At 40.8% G+C, this 27295-nt stretch overlaps 3 protein-coding genes across 5 annotated transcripts in view; 1 reads left to right on the top strand and 2 right to left on the bottom strand.

Moving 5' to 3' along the window:
- The window catches only part of wdfy4 (WDFY family member 4), a 33824-nt gene extending 14128 nt beyond the window's left edge, over positions 1-19696 (top strand). For 2 of the 3 annotated variants that reach the window (XM_061284982.1, XM_061284981.1), the window contains exons 36-64: positions 28-155; positions 247-397; positions 772-1010; positions 1092-1198; positions 1296-1487; positions 1912-2021; positions 4112-4189; positions 4270-4461; positions 4929-5004; positions 5111-5325; positions 6724-6872; positions 6936-7047; positions 8193-8278; positions 8356-8418; positions 11955-11997; positions 12330-12449; positions 12764-12887; positions 12986-13095; positions 14002-14152; positions 14281-14372; positions 15082-15291; positions 15363-15468; positions 16557-16714; positions 16853-17011; positions 17719-17898; positions 18033-18215; positions 18678-18774; positions 19296-19425; positions 19503-19696. In XM_061284982.1, the coding sequence (XP_061140966.1) occupies positions 28-155; positions 247-397; positions 772-1010; positions 1092-1198; positions 1296-1487; positions 1912-2021; positions 4112-4189; positions 4270-4461; positions 4929-5004; positions 5111-5325; positions 6724-6872; positions 6936-7047; positions 8193-8278; positions 8356-8418; positions 11955-11997; positions 12330-12449; positions 12764-12887; positions 12986-13095; positions 14002-14152; positions 14281-14372; positions 15082-15291; positions 15363-15468; positions 16557-16714; positions 16853-17011; positions 17719-17898; positions 18033-18215; positions 18678-18774; positions 19296-19425; positions 19503-19566 (3825 nt within the window). In that variant the 3' untranslated portion in view covers positions 19567-19696. The remainder of the gene's footprint in view (positions 1-27; positions 156-246; positions 398-771; positions 1011-1091; positions 1199-1295; positions 1488-1911; positions 2022-4111; positions 4190-4269; positions 4462-4928; positions 5005-5110; positions 5326-6723; positions 6873-6935; positions 7048-8192; positions 8279-8355; positions 8419-11954; positions 11998-12329; positions 12450-12763; positions 12888-12985; positions 13096-14001; positions 14153-14280; positions 14373-15081; positions 15292-15362; positions 15469-16556; positions 16715-16852; positions 17012-17718; positions 17899-18032; positions 18216-18677; positions 18775-19295; positions 19426-19502) is intronic. The other variant, XM_061284983.1, reaches the window with a different exon arrangement.
- lrrc18a (leucine rich repeat containing 18a) lies at positions 7871-10365 on the bottom strand. Its single transcript, XM_061284985.1, has 2 exons — positions 10133-10365; positions 7871-9272 (listed from the first exon to the last, which is right to left on the bottom strand). The coding sequence occupies exon 2, from the start codon at positions 9266-9268 to the stop codon at positions 8465-8467; it is 804 nt and encodes a 267-aa protein (XP_061140969.1). The 5' UTR covers positions 9269-9272; positions 10133-10365; the 3' UTR covers positions 7871-8464.
- A 418-nt stretch (positions 19697-20114) lies between the features above and the next one.
- Positions 20115-26732, bottom strand: vstm4a (V-set and transmembrane domain containing 4a). Its single transcript, XM_061284984.1, has 8 exons — positions 26464-26732; positions 24714-25163; positions 22189-22242; positions 21991-22098; positions 21837-21870; positions 21609-21757; positions 21131-21195; positions 20115-20611 (listed from the first exon to the last, which is right to left on the bottom strand). Exons 1-8 carry the CDS (start codon positions 26510-26512, stop codon positions 20459-20461), a joined length of 1062 nt encoding a protein of 353 aa, XP_061140968.1. The 5' UTR covers positions 26513-26732; the 3' UTR covers positions 20115-20458.
- Positions 26733-27295: the final 563 nt, after the last annotated feature.

Here is a 27295-nt window from a genome sequence, read left to right as displayed (position 1 = left end):
AAATAATAATAATCATAAATATTATAGTTCTGCCCAGATGGTGCATCGTTGGAGCAGAGGCAGAGTTTCCAGACTGAGCTGCTGAAGTTCATGATGGACATCATCTATATGCTCGGCAATGATAAAGAAAATTACACCCACCTTATATCACGAGGTAACATGTCGATTATTTGTATTTCCTAAATGTACCTGTTAATTCACTTATTTGTATTTAATTCAGTATTGTAATACTGTACATTATTTCGGGTCCAAAGGGCAGGGACTTGCAGACCAGATGTGCACATTGATGGGTAATGTGGTGCTCTTCAGTAAAGTTCTGGTGCAGGCACTTTACAATGGAACTTTCCTGGGGGCCTCTGAGAATTTAGTCAACTTCCTCACAGACCAGATTGTAGTGGTGAGATGAGCCCACACGCACATAGTATGCTCATGTTCTTTCTACAAAAAAATGTCATGCTGTGTTTGACATGCTTAGATTTCTGTTTAATCGATTTGATCTGACAATCTGTCTACATAATTCAATTGCACAAGGCATTCATGTTACATTTTATTTGCCAGGGAAGCTTCTCCTGTTATGATTTTTTATGAAAAAAGGAAAAATGGTCAGTTTCTGATTTTGCTTCTATTAAGAACACTGGAAAAAATAAATTACATTATCAAAAAATAAAACATTATTTATTCTCACGATTAGTTTACTAAATATAAAAATGTATGCAGATATAGATGACACTGATATTTAATTCTAAGCAGTATTATTTCTTTCTACATTAGGGTCTGGAAAGAGGACAAACTCACAAGGAAAAGACAGTGTCAGCTCTCTACTCCTGCACAAATAAGGCCGTGCTCTACTTCCTTTCCCAACCACGCCATTCCAGAGCCCAGTTGGAGGGCATGGTTAAGACATTCCAAACAATCAATAATCGCTGGGATGTTCTCTTGGCAACATACAATTCAAATGTGAACTTTATTACGTGCCTTCTTCATTGTCTGCTATTGATCGGCTCTGGCAGGTAATGGCTAACTCATATTTGCATTGTAACCATCAATTTGAAACTGAAACGTGATTTCCTCACTTTTTCTCTCTCCTGGAGTTACCCGGAAGGTTTTATGTGTGGATCCCAAAAAGTTTCAGGCAACCTTTATCCCACCAAAACACAGCATGAAGTGGACATAGAATCTGGGGCAGAATATTCCACTGGTATGAAATCCCCCACTTAACCATTTGTTGATACTGTATATTCAAAACACTTTTGTATGCTTGAAAGAGTTTAGGAAAAAATCTGCATTGGTTTCAGATGACAAAGAGCTGGTGTCCTTAGCAAAGGCCTGCTGGTCCAAGGTGATGACAGAGCGACGGCACACTCTAGAAGCAGCGTATAAAATTGAGATCTCCGTCAACCACACTGCTCAGAAGGCACCTGTGAATATGAAAGACATCAGCCCACTGTGGGAAGAGATTGCGCACAAAGCCTGGCTGCTGCACTCAGGTCAGCTCATGCGATGCCTCATTAGATTATGTTTAGGAAACAATGTAACATGTGATAGAGTAAAACTTGATAAAACAAAATAAGATCCCATGTAATAAAGATCCGTCATACATACATACATACATACATACATACATACATACATACAACTATGAAATCATTTGGATCCTTATACAATATGATCAATTATAATATATTTGAACACAGCTCAATTCGTGCTATTGGTTATGCTACAATTAAAAGCAAATATGCCTCCATGATACTAATAATATGAATAAAATAAATTATGATTCCATGCAATATGATTTATTATTATGTAATTGGATATGATGGCCATATTAAAACATACAGCATGTCAAGGGCCGCCAACCTTTTTGAAATTTGCACTTTATGTGCGTTTCACATTTGTTTAATTCCCCCACAGAATACCATAAGCAAGCGATGGCCAGCAACCCTTTGAAGAAGTTTGATATCATCAGCAGTGCAGTACGCTCCGCTATGGGAAAGCAGGACAAGGAGACGGTGACAGTGGAGGTACGCACTCGCATCCCCTCATTAATAAAACCAACCGAGACGCATTCCAAAGTCACTCGCTGCTCTATTTGTGCTGTGGGCCATCCAGCCCTGTGGGAGTGTTTTTATTATTTCTTAAAATGGATTTGGAAGATCACAGTTGATTGCCCCTGAGTGGGCATAGTAATTGATATCTGCTCGGCCCGTTCACAAGAACATTCGCCGCAACACACTGTTTGCCGCTGAAGGTTAAAGACGCGTTTATTGTTGTTTTTCCCCCGAAACACGTGGTCCACATCATTAGTTCCCCCACAACGCTTAAGACGTTGAGCCATCTGGAGCAGGGTGCAGGGACATATTACTCAAGCACACAGGCATGAAATTACCGCGTCTGTGTTTGCCCCAGCCCTGGAAAGTGTACGTGTGTGTCTTTGTGCACGTCTCCTGCCCGCCACTGAAATTGGGTTGGCAATTATAGTGGTAGCAATTTGATGAAAACATTATTCATTTCACGTTGTTCTTTATCATATCAGTATCTGACAGGCTATCACAGGGTGATGAATTGTTTTTTCCACATGAGAAGAAGCAAGAGAGAACATTTCCACGCACTTTGTTGAATCACGTCACTCTGAGGCGCTCCGAGATTTTCTTCCAAACTAATTCACGTGTCGTCAGAACGTTCAGCTACTTTGCACCGAGCCTCACAAAGAAATGAGTGAGACAATAATTAATTTCTGGGTCATCAACTCATGGCCTTTATTTGGCAAGTGAGAGATGTGTCCGGGGATCCACATTAATTCCGCACTACAGTGTGCTGAGCGTGGCTTTCCCGTCCCGTCTCCGATATTAACATTACTGTACAGTTCAGTTCAGCCTCATAAAAGCAAGCCCAAAGCCTTCTGTAGGTATTGAATGGAAACATAGTGACTGATAGGCAGTCTCACTGCAAGCCTTCCAAAGAATTATTTCATCAGCCAATGCCGTTTCCATAATCATATCTGTGTCCTCGCATTACGCAGATAATTAACAGCACTAATGATCACGTTAAGTTCATTACACATTCCCTACCAGCCCAGAATGAAGTTGACATTATGTTGCCTTATCATCAAAGGTGGCGTATTGTTGGGAAGTCATTAAAATGGAAATGAGTGTGATGTTCGGATGTTAATTGCAGTGGGAAGGGATGAGTTATGCATTTAATGCAGCATTTAAAAGCCAATGAGTCTCCTATCTACTAAATAGGGTAATTAATGCTATATATTACTTATGTTTGTCCAATTGAAGGAATGAAATTGCAAGATGACTTGCTGTTTATCTGTAACGCCACGGCCCCGCTTTGCAAACTTCGTTATTACTCTCCTCTCTGTAATATTTTCATAATCCCCCTTTGCACAGCATTTCGAACGACACGCTACGCCGTTTCCATTCTTCAGCAGGCTTTTCAAATCAAAACTTGATTGTCATGGGTTTATTTCGGAACGAGTTTAATTTGTGCTGCTTTTTATAAAACTGTTTTTTTTTTTGTGTGTTTTTTTTTTGCTGCCTGTTGTGCTGTTCATTTCCAAGGTTATACCCCAAAACACAAAATTAGCATCTGTAAATAAGAGTGCATATAAAGAGTGACTACGTGTTCATTCCTTCAGTGAAATGGTCGTCGTGGGTCAGCAGCGAGGATGGACACATGTTGTTTCACTCGTCTCTCAGCGAGCACTGCTGTGATGATGGGCTTAATGAAGCAGTTAACAGTGTGAATATGATCCCTGTGTGTCTGCTCAACATGAGCATCCTGCAGTGTCAACACAGCTTCGCTTGTTATTTTTTCTTTTCTCTTTTAATCGACACACGCACATTTACCTTGCCCCCTACTGTGCTGTGGCTCACTGATATTAATGTTTATGTTAATTAGATCACACCGACAAAGGATTACATTTTCAGACAGGGGTTATTGTAAGTCTGTAGCCACTAGCTTATTTGGCCCCTGTGAATGCAATTTAGAGCCGATGTAATTGTATGAATGCATTGTAATTGCATGAGGAAATAACAATATGAATATACAATGTTTGTGTGCGTGAAATGATTGCTTTGCACTATTTTTTTTTTTCTTTTTGCAGGAGTTTCTGTCGCACATGCAGTCGCACCAGCAAAGGGGGAATAGCATGTTTGAGAATATGAGGACAAACCACTTGCAGGTTTGAAGAAAATATTTTTAGGAGTGTATTTTGAAAGCAATTGCTTTATCTTTGTTGTCCGTCTTTTTGTTGTGACCTAGTTACGAGCCAGTGAATGGGATCAGCTCAACTCCCAATGGCTGTTTGTGGAGGGAGAGCTGTTGAGGGAGAGAGCTGTGTTTGGGCCGAGTCCGGGCGTGCTGCTCAATCGCGACTGGGTGCAAGACGCCGCCGAAGGGCCCAACCGCACCCGACTACGCATCCGCAGAAAGGAATTGAGACGATCCAGACGGGTACAGTAATAAATGCAAAAGGCAATCTCTGCATATGTCTCGCTGGGATACTTTGGATTTATGACTGTTTGTCTGCAGTGTCTGACACAGAGTTTTTTTTTTCTTCATGAGCAGAAAACAGGTCCGAATTTGAATGTTCGAACAAGATATGTATTTTTTGACAAGATGAAAGTGAATTTACAAACTTCCCCATAGAGATAATACATATTAGCTGTGCTTTCATCCACGTTAACATAATTCTGCATTTGTCTATCACCACCTTTTACATTGCAACTGTATGAAGCCTTCACTTAGCTCATCCCACAGTCAGATCGGATGACATCATCACATTGCTTTTATCGCAATCACAAAAAAAAGAACATTGGCCGATTCATTCTTTGCAATATTCGAAAATGGTTATGAAAATAACGGTGATAAAAATTAAATTCTCCAAATAATATATTATATATTTGATGATATTTCTGAAGGTGCTAGGAGCCCTCTCGCTGGGTTCGAGGAAGGTCGCGTCTGCAGAAAGCAACAGCAGGCCAGAACCTGACACTGGTAAAACAAACACAAAAGACTTATTATCATTTTTATTATTATTGTTATTATTATTATTATTATTATTATTGCTCAGTGCCAATGTCATGTTTTCCCTTCGTACCAGAACCAAAGAGTCTAAGTGAAATTGGCACCGAAGCTCAAGAGGAACATGAGGATAGAGGACAGGATTGCAACCAGCTGACCTTTTTTCCTGTTTTGAATGAAACACCTTCTGCCTCTAAAGACGGTGTGGACCGCTTCACCTCTGAGCCCTGCTCACACACGCAAACCTGCGCTGACATTCGCATCATCTTGCAGGAGCTGCATCACGGAGAGGAGGTACTGTGGCACAAAAGTCTATCGTAGTATGCTGGCCATCATCATAATAATTATCAGTAATAGAGTGAGGCACTTTAATTGCTCAATGCAGCTATCAGGATTTCATTTTTCCTCATTAGAGTAAGGCCCAGTTCAGCTCTTTTCAGCTGAGTTGCACAGCACATGTTGACAAGGATTCTCTTTGCGCTGGCAACCAGCCGCGCCTTTTAATGTTTCTGACAGATGTATTAATAAAAACAGTAGGAGGTGATGCAAGCTGTCTTACATCTGCTTAGTAAGTGTGTGATCTGTGTAGTTGTCTCGCAGCGGTTCAAGTGTGTGAGTCCTGCTGAGCATCCTGTCAAATGAACACAGTCATTAGCTTTGAGAAATGCACACGCACACACGGCTACAGATTAACACACAACGCGGACAGTAACACACAAAAGCAGACCCACGCATAATTAGCTTTCCAGCGCCAATAGTGTGATTATGACAGTAATGTGTGTGGGGAGAAATCAATGGTCTGACATTAAGCTCTGTCAATAAAGTCCTTCTTTTCTCTCCTTCCAATCAGCAGCTAAATCTCTCTCGGACTCATAATGCATATCTGTCTCCTGCACAATACACAGATAAGCAAACACATTTTTTTGTTATGTATTCAATTGTTGCTGATAATAATTCCAGCTATTTTTTTTTTTTTAATGAAATCTACGTAGTCATTGTTAGAGCCAATCGAGCGAATTGCAGCTTGTGTTTGCTAATGGATATTGCCATTTAATCTAACCATGGGTAAAAATGATGTGCCGTGTCTCTGAGACTCACTTTGACTCTTAAAGGCTTTCACGTGACCCTATTCATCATAGCACATACGTTTGTGTGCGTTCAGACAAGAGGTTCTGATCGTTTAGCAGGTTGCCCATTGTGTATGTGACAGTGATTAATTCCCCTAATAATGGCCAGGCAAGACCTCCTCCTCCTTCACAAGTGGGACTCTTATGTCTGGGGGGGGGGGGGGGGGGGGGTAGAGAGTCTGATTTGATTAGTATAAATTGTGAGGGCCCTGCAGCTATGTTGGGGCCCCATATGGTTTTTGGGCTCTGCGTCCCAGAGGGGCCAACACAGCAGGGCAGCCAGGTGTGCACACTCACTGTGAAATGAGGGGAGAGACAATAGAATTACGCACATTAACACTATGCACTTAGCATTAGCTCCAACCAGCCCTGAAAGCAGCATGTGGGTCCTTTTGGTGTTGAATGAAGGTGCTGGAAAAGGGGCCAGACCTTCTCGTCCCCATCAATCAGCTTCCATAATGAAGTGCTCAATGGTGTCTTTTTAATAATGATTAAAATATGTGATTAAAATGATCAATCAAGTGTTGGCTGAATATGCAATGTGCTCAATGAATCTTTTGCTTAGGTCATAGCAAAGATGTGTGTTGTGATGGTGAGCGGCCTCCAAGTGACGGAAGGGGTGCTGCTCTTCACCAAAGAAAGTCTACTCTTGTGCGAAGGATTCACTCTGACTCCATCTGGAGACGTTTGCTGCACCAAGCACCATCCCAGCAGGTACGACTGTGTGCATTTTTAATTGCGCTACAACACGTTTGAGCCTCAAAATTCTTTCTACAGTGTGAGGGATTCCTTCATCTCCAGCATGCTGAGTAAGGAATCAAGATCCAGCTGCAGAAACTGGCTGTATGAGGATATCAAGGAAGCCCGATTTATGCGCTTCTTGTTAGAGGTGAAATATCCCACACTGAGAATTTCATACATTCATATATATGAAATGTGATTTTTAAAAGGATGATTTGACTAGTTTACAATTCAGTTTTGTTTGACTGAGGATAACTTGAAATAAATATAGTATTCAACCATACTCTACAAAATGCACGTTTGGTAAAAAAAAAAAAAAAAACCCAAAGAGATTATTTTAAGAGAGACAAAAAAGCGGTTCCCATTTAGGCACAAACAATATACCAAAGATATGCCGGAGCATGGCATAAAAAAAAAAAAGCACAGACCATACTGTGCATTAGCTGAACACAACTTCTATGTTTTACGTATCTATTTCGGACAGTAAAGGACAGAATGCATAATTGTTAGTCTTTTGTGTAAACAGGGGCGGATTTAATGACATCCAAAATGAAAAATCAACACCAATATCGTCTAACACCAATCCCTCGAAGCATACAGACGTGTGCAAGTGTTATCCTTTGATGATGGCTAAAATAGTTTTGAACAGAAACCAATCTGGTCCACGGGCCACGTGTTTGACACCTGTGACATAACACTGACAAAGGGGTTTTTGATTCTCATTTTTTGCACTGAATCATCTTTCATTTCTCTGTAATTTGATGCATATGTTGATGGTATCATTTTGTTTGTTTCCTGGGGAGTCATCAAATTTCTTATTTGGGTCAGCTGAAAGTTCTGTAAACACAACTTTAGATGTTGACGTTAGGTAATACATTTAATATGCTAAACACATGCATTTTCCATCATTGATCTTGAAGTTGAAATGCCTTTAAAATGAGTACCATGCAATGTTACCTTAAAGCAGTGCTTCTCAAATAGTGGGGCGCGCCCCCCTTGGGGGGCGCGGTGCTATTCCTGGGGGGGCGCGTGTGACCCTGGGGAACAGGCTTTTATTTTGGCAGTACTAGAATAAAGTGTAATTGCGCGTTTACTACAGCAGGGGGCAGTGGCGCTCTCATTGTTACTTCTGTCACGTTTGCAACAGTGCAACATTTTACGACTTACAAGACAAGTTAGGATAGTCACGGTGGGGAGGGGGGGCGCGAATAGTTTTCTTCTTGCTAGGGGGGGGCGTAACAGAAAATAATTGAGAAGCACTGCCTTAAAGTAAAACACTGTCTTCTTTCATAGGACAATGCCATTGAGGTCTTCATGAAAAATGGCCACTCAGCCTTTTTGGTGTTTATAAATAAAGACCATGTCTCTGCATACCAACGGTAAAAAGACTTCTCCGAATGATGGATGTGAAATCTCTTGACATGAGTGTTACCTTGCTCTACAATCTGTCTTGCAGGTTGTGCAAGGTGGTCTCATCATTAAAAGGCAGAGGCGTTGCTGACATCATCGCTAATGCCAGGTAGTTAAGAAACAGTCATTTACTGACACAGCAAATGCTTTCATACCTAAATATTGCTTTCCAACATTTGAAAGTGTTCTCGTTTCTTAACTCTCCACACATCCTGATTGACCGCAGCCACCGAGTTCGGTGTACCGAGTCCCGAAAAAGACCTTTTGTCCTCAAACCTTTCCCTCATGCAATCTCTCAAATGCTTTCCTCCTGGGTCTTTACATATTTTCAGACACACACTACACAGTCTACTTTCGTGGACAAAGTACACACCGTCATCTGACTTTTCGGTTTCCATCTCCTCGCCGTCCTCATTCACTATCAGCAAGGGATTTCGTTTTATGTTGACTTTAGTCAGATTGCGGAGTGCGTTCACAAAGTCTGGGAGGTGGGTGAAGAGGTTGTCGAACAAGCCTAATTCTTGGAGGCTCTCCATAGGGACCATCGTAGGAAGCAGGTCATCCAGCTTGTTCAACCCCAGATTTAGACTCGTCAGGTTTTTAAGGGAAGCCAGCGTAGTGGGCAAACCTGACGAGGTGAGACGATTGTTACAGAGGTTGAGATAGGTCAAGCCCGCCAGTTTACCAATGGACTCGGGCACAGACTCCAGCTTGTTGCTGTGAAGGTCCAGCCACTTGAGCGATGACAACTTCCCGATGCCCTCTGGGATTTTTTGTATGTGGTTGCGACTGAGATCCAACTCATCCATATTAGTCAATTTGAGGATACACTTCGGGAAAATGGTTATGCCCATGTTGCTAAGTGTGAGTCGCCGCCAGCCGTCGGGTTTCATCCGGATGGCCTTTTTGGCATACTTGAGTGTCACCTGTGTCCCTGTGTTTGCTTTCCTTTTGGGCATGGTGCTGTAACACACACAGGGAATAATCACATGATTGAGCTCACCATTTCGGGCTTATATCAACATTTAAAATACATTTGCAGTGTGCATTGATGTGCATGGCTGATGTGATTTATTCACACACTAAAAAAGGCTCATGTATAACCGCCGGCAATGGGAAAAGCATTCTCTCTGAGGAATTAAGAGCTTGTGTGTGTTTGCGCGCGCAGTGTTATGTTTGAACTAGCACGCGCTCACCCGGTGTTGCCCATGGGGGTATTTAAGAGCACGACTCTCTAATTAAGGCTAATGCTGGGGAACAATCGCGGAGAGGCGACACTGGGTAATGCAGCAAAAACAAATGAGTGCGGATGCTCCATCACCGAGTGTGTTGTTTGGCCAGGAACGGAAGTGCGTGTTTATTTATTTGGGGTGCGAGGGGTTACACGCAAGTGTAATGACATACACAACTTCACTGTAGATGTACATGAGTGAAAAGTCAAAATCAGGACTTTGATAAATGATAGTTATGGGATATTTTGCATGTGATGAAGGCTTACCCCCCTCCTGTCAAAGAGAGCAAGGTACGCAGTGTTTGTGTCTGTGTTACACCCCAAGGCCCTCTCTCGCCTCATTCATCATCCTCAGGATGAGAGGGGCTATCCACTGGTGCTTGTTCTATTATAACCTCCTATAGAAAACTATTGCATGAAATTATTGCCTGCAATTAGATAACACATACTGGGCCAAAGCCAATGATTGATTTAGTGTGGGCTTACAAAATAATTTGTTCAGGGTTTATTGGATGAAGTGTGAAGTCTTAGAAATGTATCTGTTCTATTATACTTGACTAATATCAACATAAATGATTTTTTTTTTACTCACCATAGTCATGTATTCCCAATTCCGATTTAACAAAGTGATGATAGTCTTCCGTTTCAAAAGCCTACCAGCAGCTGTGCCAAAAAAGGAAACGCTGGTTTGACCATCGCAACAAACTAGTTGTCAGCATGTAGACAATGTACTGAGGTAATACCTGGTGATTGTAATCCTCAAAGTTGGGAGGAAAACTCGGGAATGCAATGTTTTCTTTCCTGCGCACGGCTAATGCAAGTTTTCTCTTGTTTGGCATTGTTACTAAGCAACGCGGGGTCCTTGGCAGCAGGGTTGTATTGTCACGTTACGGGCCCACAGAGGGGGAAGCAGATTTCCGGAGCAAATGAATGCTCTCCTAATTTGAATTAAACAACTTGGATAGATTGTCTTGTGCGAGTAAATTACTTTATGAAATGTTCATTACGATCTCACATAGATATGCATGCTTGCGTAGATTAACTATCAGTGTGGAAGTAATGGAAACAATTAAACACTGTCAGTTATTACTTTGTTATATATATATATATATATATATATATACACTGTCAGTTATTACTTTGTTATATATATATATATATATATATATATATATATATATATATATATATATATATATATATATATATATATATATATATATATATATAGTCTTTAACTCTTTAACTAGAAGCTTAATGTAACACTAAGCAATTAAATGTAACCTATCCTGTAATATAAATGCCTATAACCAACCGCAGCGATTGTATCGGTAATTCCGATCCGCAGTTTGTTTACGTTTGACGTCATCAAACTGTCGTCGTGGAAAGCGATGACGTCACCTCGAACGTGACAGTGAAAGTCGCCTATTATTGTTAACATGAATCTGAGTTCACCAATAATTTGAACTCCGAATTTCAGCCGGCCTGCATTTACTTGTTGAGTCAACAGCAAATGCTTGAAATGCATAGACCCATTGTGCGCGTTACGACATAAATAACCTGCACGAACTGTGTTCACCACTTACCTACTATTATTGTTAATATTAACAATAGGTGTGTTCCAAGTTCATATGTGTTGAAATTATTGGACCTCATATGTTTACGTCCTCCTTAGAGTAATTTAGAATGTGGAAATAAAGTCAAGTTATTCCCCATCCGTTTGAGAACATAATATCGAATATTTTTAATTAAGTCCATTAAACTAAAAGCTCAAGTTAAAACTGTATTATTCACACAATGCACATAATATACTAAATTTATTGGTCAGTTAGCTTTTCTTAATTGATTTTTTGAAAAAAATAATCTCAAGAATTTTATTGACACATCACAACTAAAAAAAAAAAAAAGTCACCTTTCTTTTACCCAGCAGGACATTAACAAATTCTTGTTATATTGGGCATAAAGCAAACTGATAAAACACTAGAAGAGTAGAAAAACATTGTGACCATCTGCCTTGATCACTTGCTTGAGTAACACTGAGCTTTGAGGGTCAGGGTAAAAAAGAACCGAAAATAATTCAGTAATAAGATCTGCAAATAATGAAAGTACTGTTGGAGCGACACTGAAGGGAAAGCTTATTCTACAATTGAAATGATTGAAATGGTTTACCCATAAACAGGATAAAATTGAGCAGATCAATTAACTGTGTGAATTGGGAAATGTACCGCAGCGGTCTATACTTAAAAAAAAAAAAAAAAAAAGGTCCACATCACACAAATGTTGCTGTTTTACAGTTCCTATCCTCACCAGTCGCTTGGAACCGAGTAAAACAAATACGTATGTGTTTTTTAAAAAACAACAATAACATTTTTCCTATGGCGTTAACACAAGCCACTTTTTTTCTTGTGCATCAGGAAGACTCCCGTGGTTGAGAAGACAACCCTTGTTAAATGGCAGGTATGACTCAGATGAGGATCTCTTCTGTTTTTTGTATCCACTTTAAGTCTTGTTTGTGCACCAGATCAATGTGTAAGCAACATCTGTCCTCAGAAAATCTGACTCATAGGTTAAAATACAGTCAATTAAAATGGGAGAATAAGCATTATTAGGTAGTAATGTTGCCCTCCGGTCTCCATCATCTTTCAAATAAGTATAATTACTGTGTTCACATCATTGACGCTAAGTAAAGACTAATGTCATTCTCCATGCACGCCAATTTTTTTTCTTTATCTTTTCTTTGAACATTTCTTGATGTCTTCTTTACCTCTGTGTACGTTTTCGGCCCACAGAAAGGGGAGATCAGTAACTTCGAGTACTTGATGCATTTGAATACTCTTGGTGGAAGAACATACAATGACCTCATGCAATATCCTGTGTTTCCTTGGGTCCTAGCTGACTACAAGTCCGAGGTACAGTTTCTAATCTAGGCCAGTGGCTCTCGAACATGTCACAGCATGTACCACCTAAAAATGTAGCTTTCCAAGTCCCGCTATAATGATCACACAGGCTAAATTTAAAATATTTTTTACAGTTAATGCAGCATTATGCAAAGTTTGAACTCAGTAATTCTTTTACATACCACTTGAGAGACCCTGCATACAAATCACTGCACTCTCAACCATACCAATGACTATTTATCTTTTTTAATTAACAGTCACGCAAACTGAAATAAGATGTAACGAGTGATTTATTAATGTAAACGTTTATCTAACGTTTGACCCAGACACTGGACCTGTCAGATCCCGCAACATTCCGAGACCTGTCCAAACCAATGGGCGCTCAGACAGAGAAAAGAAAGCAGATGTTCATCCAGAGATATGAAGAAGCGGAGCATAGTGAGGGTGAAGGTATCTTTCCAGCTTCTTTTTCTCCTTAATTCTTATATTTGGCAATGGATTACACCTCGTATTCAACATGCCCATGTGTTCTTTTTCAATTGTTTTAGGAGGTTTGTCAGCACGATGCCACTACTGTACCCACTATTCTTCAGCCATCATTGTGGCCTCCTTCCTTGTTCGCATGGAGCCTTTTTCTCATACCTTTCAGACACTGCAGGTATAACACAACATAAATTGTAAGCACGAACATACACTGTCATTATTAGTCAATCTTGTGCGAAAATTAGATCATTTGGGAACTTTCATCTTTGATTCAATGAGTTGTTCATCATCCAGAACATTAATTCACCTCATCATTTATAAAAATGTAACAAAAACATTTAATCAAGCTGTCACATCACAAATATGAAGGGATTTCTGAATGTATGGAAAGGGTCTTTATTAGTGATTAGAATAATTAAAATGAGTATACAGCAGCTGTAATGAATAGAAATGTAGATGAAATTAAAAATATTAGTCAGCTGCTAATTTGTCAGTGCACAGACTGTCGTATTCAAAATCTGCAGCTCACACATTTTTTTTGTTAAGAAATAAATACATTTCAAGGAGTAAAATAAATAAACTGTTAAGCTGTTTGTGCAGCATTTGTTGTTGGTTTTTGTCTCTTTTTGAAAACGAAATCTCGTAAGATTCCAATATATATGCAAATAATTGCATGAGGCATCCAAAAGCAGCCCACAAAAGATAGCCATTGATGTTGCAAGTTTTCCAATACGGCGTCCAATTGATTATAATGAAAAGGCATGCATATTTGATAGTCAGAATAAAGCAATAAAGATGCTAGTCTGGTGTCTTTTTGTCTGCTGAGGCGAACAACAGTCGTGTTGTAATATCCATAACTGGATTTCCATCTCTAACCTGGTTTATCAATATATAAGCTATTTTCATTCATTTCAATAATTGTTTTATCCTAAATTACATTCCCTCTCATGAGATTTTCATCACAGATTATAGGAATTTACGGAAGTATGAAAAGCTTCCTTTGTGAGGTTGCCTTCTCCGACTACTGTATTAATAGAACATAACGGGAAGTTTTTACTTTATCTGTCTTCTCTTTTCACAGGGTGGGTTTGATATCCCCGAGCGGATGTTTTTTAGTGTAAACAAGGAATGGGAGTCGGCCTCCCGAGATAACATGAGTGACGTCAGAGAGCTGATTCCGGAGTTTTACTACCTGCCGGACTTTCTGCTCAACTCCAACCACATGCAGCTGGGTAAGGCTCTAAAAGGCTTATTCAATTGACGATATCAGTTTTAGTTCAATATTTAGTTGATCTCATCCCAAAAGTAGGCCATTAAACATTTGCAAAACGTGTTAGATATAACACAAATCTTCTTTTAGGCTGCATGGCGGACGGAACCGCTCTCGGAGATGTGGAGCTACCGGCATGGGCCAAGGATGACCCTCAGGAATTCATTAGAATCCAGCGTGAGGTCAGTGACCTCACCCCCTCACTTTCGGACACTTACTTAACTTAATAGGCGTTTTCCCGTAAGACCAAATATTGCTGTTCATCACTAAACAAATGTTATCCTCAAATTTCTCATATCGGCCACTTCTCTTGCTTTTCAATAAAAACATAGCAGCACAACCCAAAGCGGGCCTTTCTTTTTTCCCACAATGCATCATGTCTGCAGGCTTCCTTCATCTATCTATCTTGGGGTATCTTCACTGTTTTCATGGCACAATCTACTCAATCATGAGCATAAATTTAGTAACTTTTGAAGATTATTTGTCTTCCGTACACAAATTAAATTCGGACAATATATCCTCAGTATGAGTTTTTTTCCCCTGTTACGCTAGGGTGGGATGATTAAGAATATTTGCAGGCATGCTGCAGGTCCTTATGTCCTCTTTTTCTTTATTAACTCTTCAAAAACAATCTCTAGCTAATTCCGGACAAATGTCTTTAATGCCAACATGGTGATAACGCTCATAACTATGCAGCATCTTACTTGTGAATGGACTTTTCAAGAAAAACATTGTGTTGTTTTTTTAATTGGACTGCATGTGCATTTTAAAATAAGTGTTGCTCTAGTTTCATATTAAAAGTTTGACGGATGACTTTAGCCTCACTGTAATTACGACGCTGTGCATGCCAGTGTAGTGGTTTGCAACAATAAACTGTGTTTTATATAACAGGCTTTGGAAAGTGACTACGTGAGCGCACACCTCCACTTGTGGATTGACCTGATCTTTGGCTACCGACAGCAAGGGCCCGCTGCTGTGGAAAGTGTCAACACCTTCCATCCTTACTTTTATGCCCAGAGAGGTCGGCAAGATGCTAAAGATCCGCTGATTAGGAGCACAATCTTTGGATATGTCAGCAACTTTGGCCAAATTCCCAAACAGGTAAAAAAAATGTTTGCACATTGGTGACCCAAATGAAAAAAAACAAAAACAAAATTGTGTTCTTGCCATAGCTCTTCACTAAACCCCATCCGAAGAAAGAAGTGCCATCACCATCTCACCCAATTCCATTTTTCATCACTCTTGACAAACTCAAGACTACTGCCCAACCGTTTCGAGGTACGTTTGAAGAAGGGGTGTGCAAAGTGTGGCCGGGGGGCCACATTCGCCTGCTCCATACTTTAAACTGGACCACCTTTGTTTCTTTACTATGTACGATACTAAAAATAGTGAAATAAAACAAGTATGCATTAAATTTATTTTTATTAAACTGTTATTGAATGAATTCTAAATTATTGACAATAATAATGAATTTAACTGGTTTCGCACATACATTTTAGGCCCTTCTGTTTGTTATTGTTACAATCCATAAAATAGCATGCAATTATTGTCATCTCCATCTGCCACCACTTTGTGTTGTTCCCCGCCTTTATTTTATCTCACACCGTTTGACGCCAATTATTGTATACAAGATGTGTCGCGGTCTCCGGGGGATCGTTGCAACGGCGCGAGAGCATCCATATTTTAATTTACGCTATGGACAGAGAGGAAGGCACTATCTGTGAACTACGATATGGAGATGACTCTTTTGCTGAGCTCTACTTAATAATCTGAATATCCCTACAGGCCCACTGAGGGAGAGGAGATGAATCTGCAAATGCTCAGGGAGAGATTCCTGCATATTACATTTCATATTAAATCTTAGAGTGTCTGATCTGATCAATAAGCAGATAGAGATGAATAGGAGGAGGGATGCCGGGTCTTAGCTACTTTCTGGGGATTTTCCGTGCAGAGCTGGTGACAGGATGTAATGATTTGTGCTTGTACGGATAGGTCAATTACAGGAGCAATTACAGCTCTGCGTGCACACAGTCTCTCACACACACACTCACGCACGCTCACACACGCATACATACACACACACGTACACGCATGCACACACACAAACATGCAACTTTTGAAGCCAACTAGGATACCGGTGTTTGCCAGATGTAATCTGGCAGCTGACATTATCTGTGATTTATCAAATGACATTCTATATAAGCATGAGCTGACTCAGCGTAGTCCAATCCTGTTTTTTAAATCAAAGCTAGGTCACAATTGCTAACAAATTAAATTGATAGATAAATGATAGGTTTTAGGTAACATGTTTTTGTCGTCATTCCCTGCCACACTCACTGTCACATAACATTATGATATTTCTTCAGAACTAGCAAGAGGTCCCGTGGGTCAAATAGTGTGTTTGGGAAAAGAGGTGGTGATCCTGGAGAGAAACCGACTCCTCCTGTCTCCTTCATTGAGCTGGTCCTTCAATTGGGGTTTCCCTGACAACAGTTGCACCTTTGGAAATTATACTACTGGAAAGGTAATTGTTTAATGTCTTTGTGCATGAGTGAAAGCAAAATGAAATGACTGCAGATCCAATGCTACAATATATGTTGCATAGAAATCCTCAATAACAGTACTGTGTCCTCATGTCTTTTGCGTTTGTGTACACCTCAAGACATTTGCCGTGTGTGAGAGTTTATGTGCCTGGGGGGCAACAACATGTGCTGTCCGACCCAACCCAACGACCGTCATCACTGCAGGAAGCAGCACTGTGGTTTGTGTGTGGGATGTGTTGATCAACAAGGACAAAGTCAGCCACTTGAAACTCAGACGGGTGAGTCTGGCTGCATGTTTATTTTTTTAAACATACAGTAACATTCTTGTTGACTCTTTGAATATCCCCATTTTGTTTTAAAATTTACTTGACCTAAACTATAATAATATTTTACTTGACCTTAACTATAATAATATTTTCAATGTTATTCTATTTTTTTTGTAAAAATACTAGATGTTGCCTCCCACCTGCTATTGAAACAAAACAATTGTATTAAATTAAATATAAATTAATACTGGTGTTCATTTTGTCCCTATTTAAAACATATCTGGTACTTGCCTTAATTACATTGATGATATATACAGGGTGTTAAAAAGGAAGCAAAGCAAACACATTTTGAAATCTGAGTATGACTAAATACATACCCAAATTAAACAAAATTAAATTGGCTTCATATTGAAAAATAAAGTAAGCAAAGAAAACACATTTTGAAATCTGAGTATGACTAAATACATACCCAAATTAAACAAAATTAAATTGGCTTCGTATTGGAAAATAAAAAATTCAGAAAGCACTATCTGAGACACATCCATCCTTTTGGCCTTCCTCTTTTATTTGCTTCTGAAATCCTTTTCCAGTAGTGTATTTGTATTCAGACTATTACTCATCTCGTTCAGATTTGAGATCATTTCGTTTATTACGATATGAATATATGTAAGATTTTTTTTTTTTAATCGCCCTGTCCTGCATATCATTTTTACCCACAGCCGCTATACGGCCACACTGACGTGGTGACATGCATGACTGCGTCTGAGGTCCATAACTTAGTGGTGAGCGGATCCGGTGATCTCACTTGCATCTTGTGGGATCTGGAGGAGCTCAGCTACATCACACAGCTGGTGGGACATACAAGCAGCATCTATGCTGTGGCTATAAATGACCTCACGGTAAGTTGTGTCATATTATGTTTGGCTCAGCGCCATCACGTCTTCACGCCTTTCACCGAATAAGGAAGGGAGGCTGCTTGTTGCATTTCCTCCGTTTTTGTGAAGGGCGTTAACGCTGCACTGCTCTGTCCAAGGGTGAGATTGCGTCATGTGCTGGGCCTATGCTCTACTTGTGGACGATGAAGGGTCAACTTTTGGCCTGCACCGACACTTCCTGTGGGCCTCGGGCTGACATCCATTGTGTCAGCTTCACACAGCGACATGAGTGGGACGCCAGGAATGTCGTGGTCACCGGCTGTGGCGATGGCATCATACGGGCAAGTATTATGGAGTACCTTACAGAATAATAAAGAAAATATGGCCACAAATTTCACTCACCTCCAATTGAGAGTCACTGCACTTTTTGTGACCATAACAGGTACAAGATTGCAGTTATTGTTTTGCTTTATACAGCTTAGTGTTTGAACGCATGTCATTACTTTGTTGTTAGCGTCTCAGGTTGCGGCCTGGTGCCCATCAAAGTAATAATAACAGCATATGGGTTGTGTGTGTTTAATATAAGCATAATGCTGCCTTGCTGCAATCAAACTGCAAACTCTTAAATTAGGCCCCCGCGAGGGAACGGGTGCCAATGCCAACACATGCACACAATTGGTATTATTACTTTATTATTACCTTGAGTTATGGAGAGTGCGCGTACCCCGCTGCGCGTGTGTGCGCGTTTGCTATTATGTTGAATTATGTCTGATTTTGCTACTCGTTATGTGTCTTTCACATAGATATGGAGGAGCGAGTACACCAGAACACAATTAACTGGCCCTCCAGAAGAGCTCGTGTCCCCAGGGCGAGACCCAACAGCGCTGGCAGAGAGCGCCGGTAATGCCGCTCGCTTCACAATCCGATATAGATCTATTTATAACAGACAAGATGAAGGGAGTGGCCGAGTGGAAAACTGCACCCAAAGTATTTTTACTCTTTAGTTTCACACGGAAATCACGCCTCTAATTAGATAAATCCTTAAGTGTGAGATGATTATTTTGAAGCGCTCCTCTCCGAGCAAGCTGTGTGCTTTTTCAGATCCCTCGCTAGTGTTAGGGCTAGCAGGAAGGATGTTGTTATAAAGTTATTAAACATCCAGGCAGTAAACACTGATGAGTGAATCTGCTGACGTTCGTGTGCGCGTATAATTTAGAAAGCAATAATACCCAGATCCAATTTGGCATATGTTGGTTGGTTACAGCCCCTCTTCACCTCACTCCAGCATTGCGCTGGGCAAATTACACCTAGACTACTCTTAACGTAACATTCACATTTAAGGGATTTTTTTACACTTTGGCAGCCTATTGACCACTGAGAAGTAATTGCAATACCTAATACTGATTATCATCATTCCATAGCGAGCAACTCGCAGGAGGTGAAACGTTGGAAGAGACGTCTGGTGTTGTGTCGGGAACTGAACAGAAGTCAGGCTGCGTCGCAGCATCGAAGCAAAACTAATCCGGCTATCACAGCGTTGGCCGTGTCCAGGTATTTACATAACACACTGAAAACGGTGGACTTAATTATGTTGTGTTGAGTAGGTTACAAAAGTGTCTTTTTTGTAGGAGTCATGCGACGCTGCTGGCAGGGGACGCCTGGGGTCGGGTTTTCACTTGGACTTGCCAGTAAGCTCATGTGAGGCTTCAATCTTTGCCTCAAGACTTGAAAAGTAGTGAACCTTACCTCGGATGTGAATACTTAGTACTGTACCTTTATATGTAAATACTGACTTGCAAATTGAATTAAACATTTGTAGCTATTGGTGACTATTTGCGCTAATTCTTAAAGCTCAGCAGGCCAGCTGCGAGTGTTTAGCTCTGCAAAATGTTTGTGGTATGGGACCATTTTACCACTTTGTGAATAGTTCTACTGGTCAAAATACGTTTCCAATAATGTGTTATTAATTAATTTTGTGTCGCTCTCATCCTCTTTTAGTTATTTTGGCCAGTGTGATTATTTTCTTTTCGCAGTGCTTTTACACTGCTTGTCAGTCTTACAGATGTGTTTTGCTGGTTGAAGTTGGCTGCAATAGGTTTCGCTCTAACTAACCAATCAGATGTTGAAGATTGTCGGATAGTTTTTAGTTTACATGGGCCCCTGGTTGGAAATTGGTTTAAGTCTTACTTTGTGGCACTTTTTCCTTGCACATGAGATCTCCTCCGTCATAAAGGAGGGTTTTTCCACTGTAAACTATTATTTAAAATGCTGAGGGTTGCAGTGCTGTTGAGGAAAAGGAGCATTGACAATGATTTCTCTCCTGAGCCCCCACTCAGCAATAACAGAGCATTCTTATGAACATCTGGATCACAGACCAGAGATGCCGACAAAGCAAACAATAAAATAAGGCCCCTCAAAAATGTCTGTGTTGGACTGGAACCAGGTGCTCATAGACACGCAAAAAAACAAATGCTTATTGTCAGATTGCATGTTCATAAATACACATCTTCACTCCGGAACCCAATCATGTCTTCCTCTCCGGGAGGTAGTGAGACATCCATGGGTTCAGACTGAGCTGCTGTGTTTACAGCTGCTTCTCCTGGAAGAGGATCTGAGCGTACACCGTGTCTGGGCTGGAAGGGTCGGGGTCTGGACTGGTCAAAGCTGGGGGTTCCACGGTTGGTCGGACCAACTCTAGTTCCGCGTATGTCAGGCTGTCATCCTTATGTGCTTGATGCTGCCAACGGGATTGGGGGGATTTAGACAGGAATAGGAAAAGACAGCATACATGCATATATTTATTTCGTGACAGTGGATCAGTCCTATGTATTGATTTTTCTTTTTAAAATAATTCATTCCAATCAAGAATTAATTTAATAAATGTAATAAAAAATGTAATTTAAAATTTGTATAAAAATCAATTTACGATGTCAATATTACAAAGAAATGTTTGGAGTACTTTTCTTCTACTTTTCTTCTGTTTGAACTTACTAGTTAAATTGTAGAAATAAAACCAGTGAAGCACCCTAAATAAATAATTGTGTTTGAGAAGCAATAGCGATAAATATAATTATCACACTCGTAACCGAATGAAGTCGGAGCAATAAACTCCTGTAGACAATCACGCGGTCATGAGACATATTCCCTCTTGGATGTTTCAGCTGCAATAATTTTATAAGTGCCTTTTAAAAATGATTAAATTAATTTTGTCCTATTACTGACATCAGAAGAGGACATGTTGAGGTTACAGACTTACAGTGGCAGACTTCCTTGGAACCTTTGACCTTTTGGGCTTCTGGGGTCTTTTTGAAGCCACAGGCACTGCAAAACAAAAACAGGTAAATAATTGTCTTTTTTTTTTTATGTGCAGCTCCTTTGATTTGTTTTACGGATGATGCTTCTAACTTGAATTCTTGACGTGGGACTTTGCTCAAATAAGAGTATAAAGTTTCCTTCTCTGTTTTACTCTAGCTTGTTGTTTTCATGGTGCTGCAAATTGAATTATACTGCCTCTCTAATGATACCTTCATGTGTTGTTATTTTAACCTTCTCATTCAGTTTCTTAGCATCACAGGGGGCTGGAGCCTCAAATTCTGCCCTTGCTTTTCTTTAAAGCATTTGGAAACTATGACGCAGACATCACTTCACACTCAAGGTGCAAAAACATTTTTGCTGAGTTGACCCATTGTCTTGCAATGTTTGTGAAACAACTCAAACTATCCCGATGTTCTTACCTGCAGGTGGTGTGAGTGGTGGTGGCTCCTCAGGCACCTTTGGGGGTTTTAACGCCACTTTTAGATCACTTTTCTGAACCTTGTATTTATTGTGTGCTCTTGGAGAGGAACTAGAAGAACTGCTGGAGCTGGTTACTGTCTCTCCGGAGCTGCATGGAGCAGAGATGACGACACTTAGAATAATAAGTTAAGTCTTGTTTCGTATTAATGACGACACATTGATCGTACCTGCTCTCTGGACACTTGACCAGAAGGTAACTTTCTGTGGAGAAACAAAAATACAAAAGTCTGAGGTTGTCCAAGATGCTGCAATGAATTGTGCTTCAAGGTTTTATTAATCCAGCATTGTTTCATGTCCTTTGCAGATGGCAAATGAAGTGACCTTTCAGCCTGTGTCTCCTGTATAAGTGCTGGATGGTGATGGTGAGAGTGAAAAGGAAGATGGAGAGCAAGCCCAGCGAGCAGATCAGCACGGCACACATGTTCACGTCTAGTAAGACAAACGCATTGGAACAATAACATTAAAAACCGGCCATTAAAGTTGGGGAAACAACATTAGTGCTAAGGGCCGGGGGAATACCTGATAACAGACGCCAAATTCCTTCACCTCTACGAGCCTCTGGTGTAAAATGCACTGGAGAAAGGAGAAGAAAAAAAAAACATTTAAGAAGGAGAAACAGTCCAGACTAAGCATCTTTGTAAATTGCTGTTTTCTGAAGAAACTGACCCACTCGAGGCTAGACAGCCTCTGTGGTTTCCAGAAATATCACAAAAGGCTGAAATGGTGGGTGAGTGGTATACACACACACACACACACACACCATAAATGAATGAGGACGTTGCAGTGCATATGTGTCAATGAATGATGTGGCGTGAACAGGCCAGGGGTATTTAGCAAAAGGTTGAGGAGAATGAATGCAGGCTACGTACATAAATGACTTAACCTAAGCACCCCTTAATGACTTTTTAATATGTCTTTTAAATGCATACGCCGCATAAACTCGTAAAATATATCAACTGTGATTGACTTGTCACATGTGAATATGGCACTAATAAATGTCACAGGAGGGAAAAAATATATACATTTAGTCAAATGGCACTTTCTGGCCATTTTATTAGGTACAGCTGGAGAGCTGATGTATATAAAGAAATCTGGCTTTGCAAAAAAAAAATAATAATACGCAAATAGGAGTGATTACGCCTTTGCCCCTCTTTTTAAATGCAAATATTAAGGATTATTAAATGTTGACACAATTTGGCATCACCCACTGGCGTAGCTGTTCCAGCGTTCCATATCAGTCTTTTTCCATCAGACAGAGGAGATCCCCAGTTTAAGATTCAGTCAGATTTAGCATTTGAATTTGTTTGCCTTTTTAGTGTCAGCCCTTGTATGCTTCTGTGGCGAGTACATGTCAGAGATGCCTGCGGTCGCGTGGCTTCGTGGTCAGTGGGGCACTGGCCTGAATGTAGGACAGGGCGTTGGCAGATGCCTCCGCTGTGCAAATGTTCTTAAAAGTGCCCAAAAGTATGCAAAAGAGCTGTAACAGGCTGTCGAGCTGTCGCGTCATATAGACAGACGGACAACACCGCGGCTACCACAACAATTTAGAAATTTAGAATTTGGGCGAGAAACTAAAGGAGCTTTCAAAATGCTGAAGTCATGTTATTTGGAGATGGTGAACATGGCCAGCTCAGCAACAAGCTACCTTTGGTCGCACTCATTCACAGAGTGATATTGTTGCATGTGGTTTGGCTGTGTGAGCTCATTGTTTTTATATGGAAATACCACTGAAATGGGACACACACACATATAGAGGGAGAGGCATGGCTTCAAGACAAATGATCAAGCTACAGTAGAGCACTGTATTTGCTTTTTCAATGTTTGCTTCTTTCCGTACCATGGATTTCATGCCTGTGGTACTTAGGGATGCCCTGGTATTCCAGACAATAAGTTTTCCATTCAATGACAGCAGAATTCCCCCTCTTCTCCGTTCCAGTTTCTCTTGGCTCTGTATGAGGATTCTGTGTTTGACTTCACTTGCTTGCCAGAATCAACTGATGATTAAAAAGATGCTGATAACTGACGGTTCTTTTAATCGAACCCGACACGCCAGATTGTTTGATTTATATATAATGTGCGTATTGGGGCGGAGATGATGGAAACTGTTTGGAAGATGGTTGAACTTTTATTGCAATGTGATGAACGTTCAGCTTCTCGCGTTAATTACTGTGAGAACATGACATCAACAACCATCTTGCCACTCAGTAGATTTGTTAGTAACATTGTTTTGCATTGGGGCTGGGGAACTTCTTTCCCATTTAAGTCATCAGAGAGTCACATAAAATGTCTGGAAAAAAAGTTATGTGTTCAGAGTTTTTGTAGATTGAATGGCAGAATGGATATATCAAGGACGCCTTCATTGTTTGTTGTTTGAAGAATTCCATCCATCCATTTCCTTTTTTTTGTCTGATTTTGCTAACTGCTGCTATGGCAACACACTTAACTCTAATCAGTTTATTTTACAAGCGTACAGCTTTTCTTTCTTCTTAACCTCAAGGTCCTGGTTGGTCCATTCATTTAATTTTTTTTTTTTTGGGGGATAGGCCACAATCGAGTCATCTTGGGGTTTGGCAAGACGGCGATGTGAGAAGACACACCTATTCTCATAAATCCTGCCTCTCATGTTTATTTTAGATCTCAGAAAACAGCAAAATCATTTCTGATCCAATACAGTGTTCTATTGCCAAGCCACAAAGAACAGAAAGCCTCATCTTAACCAATTTTCAAAATAGCACACCACACACGACGATATCTCCTTGACAATCAAAAATGTGGCTCTAAAACTGAGCTGTGAGAAGCAGCATTGGAGCATTGGGCATGCAGACTACCAGAAAATACAACAAAAGTTGCAAAAGTGTGACTCAAAGCGACCTTCACTTGGGGAACAAAGGCCAGATTTGAAGGCAGAGTGAAGTTATACACTGCTGGTGCGTGAGGTCAAGTTGCGTCATGTGGCCTTCAAATTCGGCCTTTGGAGGACTGAATTTGCAGCTGGTGTTTTCAGGCTTAAGCTCTCTCACGCACAAGGCAATTGTTTGAGTTACCTGTCAACTGTGTAGTGCTGCTTCCGTTGGCCGATGATCTCCATATGTTCCTGTACTTTCTTATCTCGTGCACCCGACACGTGTAGAAGCCCTGGTCCGTCCCAGTCACGTTTAGAATCCTCAAGCGGTATACCTCTCCCTCCGATTGCTCATAAAGACGAAACTTGGGCTGGGGGAAGTGGCGAGTGTAGTTTCCGTACAGCTTGATTTTCTTGATGCCCATTTTGACTATGAGGACCTGGGAGGGCTCGGGGGCAGCGGGGGAAGGAGATGGGGGAGGTAAAGGAGGCGCAGAGGTGGGAGCACCCAGAGGGGAGAAGAACCAGCGGAGGACGAGATTGCTGCCGTTCTTTCTCTGAGATACCAGGCAGGACAGTGTCAGGTTGTCCCGCTCGGTTGCCGAGACCACAGGCGCCGGGATCACAGTCACGTTCAGAGCATGACATATTTCTGTTGACAAAACATAAAAACAAATAATGGCTAAGAGAGAGCTCACATTTGAATTTGTAATTAGAAAGGTGCAAAAGAGTTTGTTTTAGTGTTAGAAAAATAGTTACTAATTTTCAAGTTTTAATTGACCAATATAAATAATTCTGTAGGGAAATAGAGAAACTTATTCTTTGGTCTCTTGAAACTTGCATTTAATTAATCTAGTGACCATGCTCTGAACTCAAAACATTGTTACCCATTAAAATGGAGGGAAACGTTAATGATCCGTTCTAGCTTCCCAAAAAAAAAAAAAAAAACATTTACATGTTTGTGTTTTTTTTTTTTTTTTATGGTGGATAATAGAAGTTGTTAATAATTTAAAGAGTTAAAGAGTACAAGCTGTGGATTTAAAATAAAGCCAATTTCCACAATGCAGTTGTACTAACAAAGATACACAGAGCGCCCCCATGATGTCTTTCATCACATGTTCTTGTTTACATTTGTTAGCTCATTTCTTCTTTTTTATTTATGCAGCGTGTTTGATTTCCTCCCAGTTCAACATAATGGCAGCATTTTGTTTACATGAACACCCAGATTCACACCGCTCCTTCTGAAGTCGTCATGTTTTTAGCCAGGGAAATTTGGCCCCATCCTCTGCTAAACGCTTTCCCTGTGTGCTGCTGTTTTGCTTCCCGGCAGGTAGTGATGTTTTGTTCTGCAGCCAGTTAAGGCAACTCACGTCTGCTCGAGACATGGAGTCTGGACACAAGATGTGTGAGCCAAAAGAGAAATAAAAAAAGGAATCTGCTTGTAGGATACAATATAGTTAGCTCAAAACAGACTTGAAAAGAAGAGACAACAAGAGAACATGGACCAGATGCCACCCAGTGTTGCTTTGGTTAGTTTGGGAATCTCCCCAAGTATCCGTGCATTCTCCCTAATTGCATGCGACAAAATTGTCAACAAAGTAGGTTCTTACAAACCTAATACGCAATACATGACTGAGTTGATGGAAGTTTTTGTGCATTTCTGTGCATGCTCCCAAATTGAATGCGACAAGAGTGGCAACAAAGTAGATTCTTACAATTCTAATACGCAATATATTACTGAGTTGACGGAAGTTTTTATTTTTATGTCACTAGTCAGAAGTGTGAAATGATCTCGTTCAACTTCAGCATACTGCAGTGATTTTCCCCCCTACTTATATCTTAAAGTAACGTAACCTATAATTTTAGATTTTGTGTCACGCATTTAGAGATGCATTTTTTGCACTCGCTGCATGCAAGCTCACTGTTTTTTGTAATAAACAAGACAAACCTACCTGTGAGCAGAGCTTTAGTCAGTACCAGCAGCACTACAGAGATGTACATTGTCCTCTCTCAAAGAATCCATAAACCCACTATACTGCAGCACGCTAAATCAAGCGATCCACCGCCGCCTTGGGCCACATTAACTCTTCCCCTCTTTCTCTTCTTTTTGCAGTAATATGAAACACTAGTTGCTCTGTTCCCACTTAGGAACTCCCACTCGTTCTCCCAGTCGTCTCTCTCTCTCTCGCTCTCACATCCCTGCTCTCTTGCTGTCCTGCTAAACGTAGGAAATGACATTTCCTGAGTTCCTGTCAAGCATCTTGGGCCAAGGCCTTAAACCCTACGAGGCCAGTTGCTCTGGTCTTCTCTGGTGGTTTGGTGCAAAGCCACGTGTCTATCGCAACGTTTTTAGAAGCGTATACCATAAGAGTGCTGAATGTGCATTTCCATCATCCGTAATTACTTGTCTAGTTATGCTGCCAGTCAAATATGTTGACCCTTGTGTTTTTGTTTCATGCGTGTGGTAATGATGCATTTGTGCCGTGGTGGGACTTCTCCCCCGTCTGGTTGCTGGAAAGAGTGGCATGGGCTTGTCTCTGGCTGTGGTTGAGAGACGTTCCCAGCGGAATGAGGCCTGCTGCTTTATTGGGCGGCCTGAATTGCTGAGGCTGCCGCTTCTGCTGGTGCTTCCAATACAGCCAAAGCCAAATGGAATTATGCGTTGGAGGGAAGTGGGTGGTCAGTGTTTGTTATGAATTCTTGCTAATACATGCATGAATGCATGGAAGGGTAGCTTAGGCTTCCTGAGTGCTGGGGAACCCCCTTCACTTGGAGGCAGCTGTG

The sequence above is a fragment of the Syngnathus typhle genome, linkage group LG8, assembly GCF_033458585.1.
Source record: "Syngnathus typhle isolate RoL2023-S1 ecotype Sweden linkage group LG8, RoL_Styp_1.0, whole genome shotgun sequence".
Taxonomy (NCBI): Eukaryota; Metazoa; Chordata; class Actinopteri; order Syngnathiformes; family Syngnathidae; genus Syngnathus; species Syngnathus typhle.
This window is presented reverse-complemented; position numbering and strand designations above follow the sequence as displayed.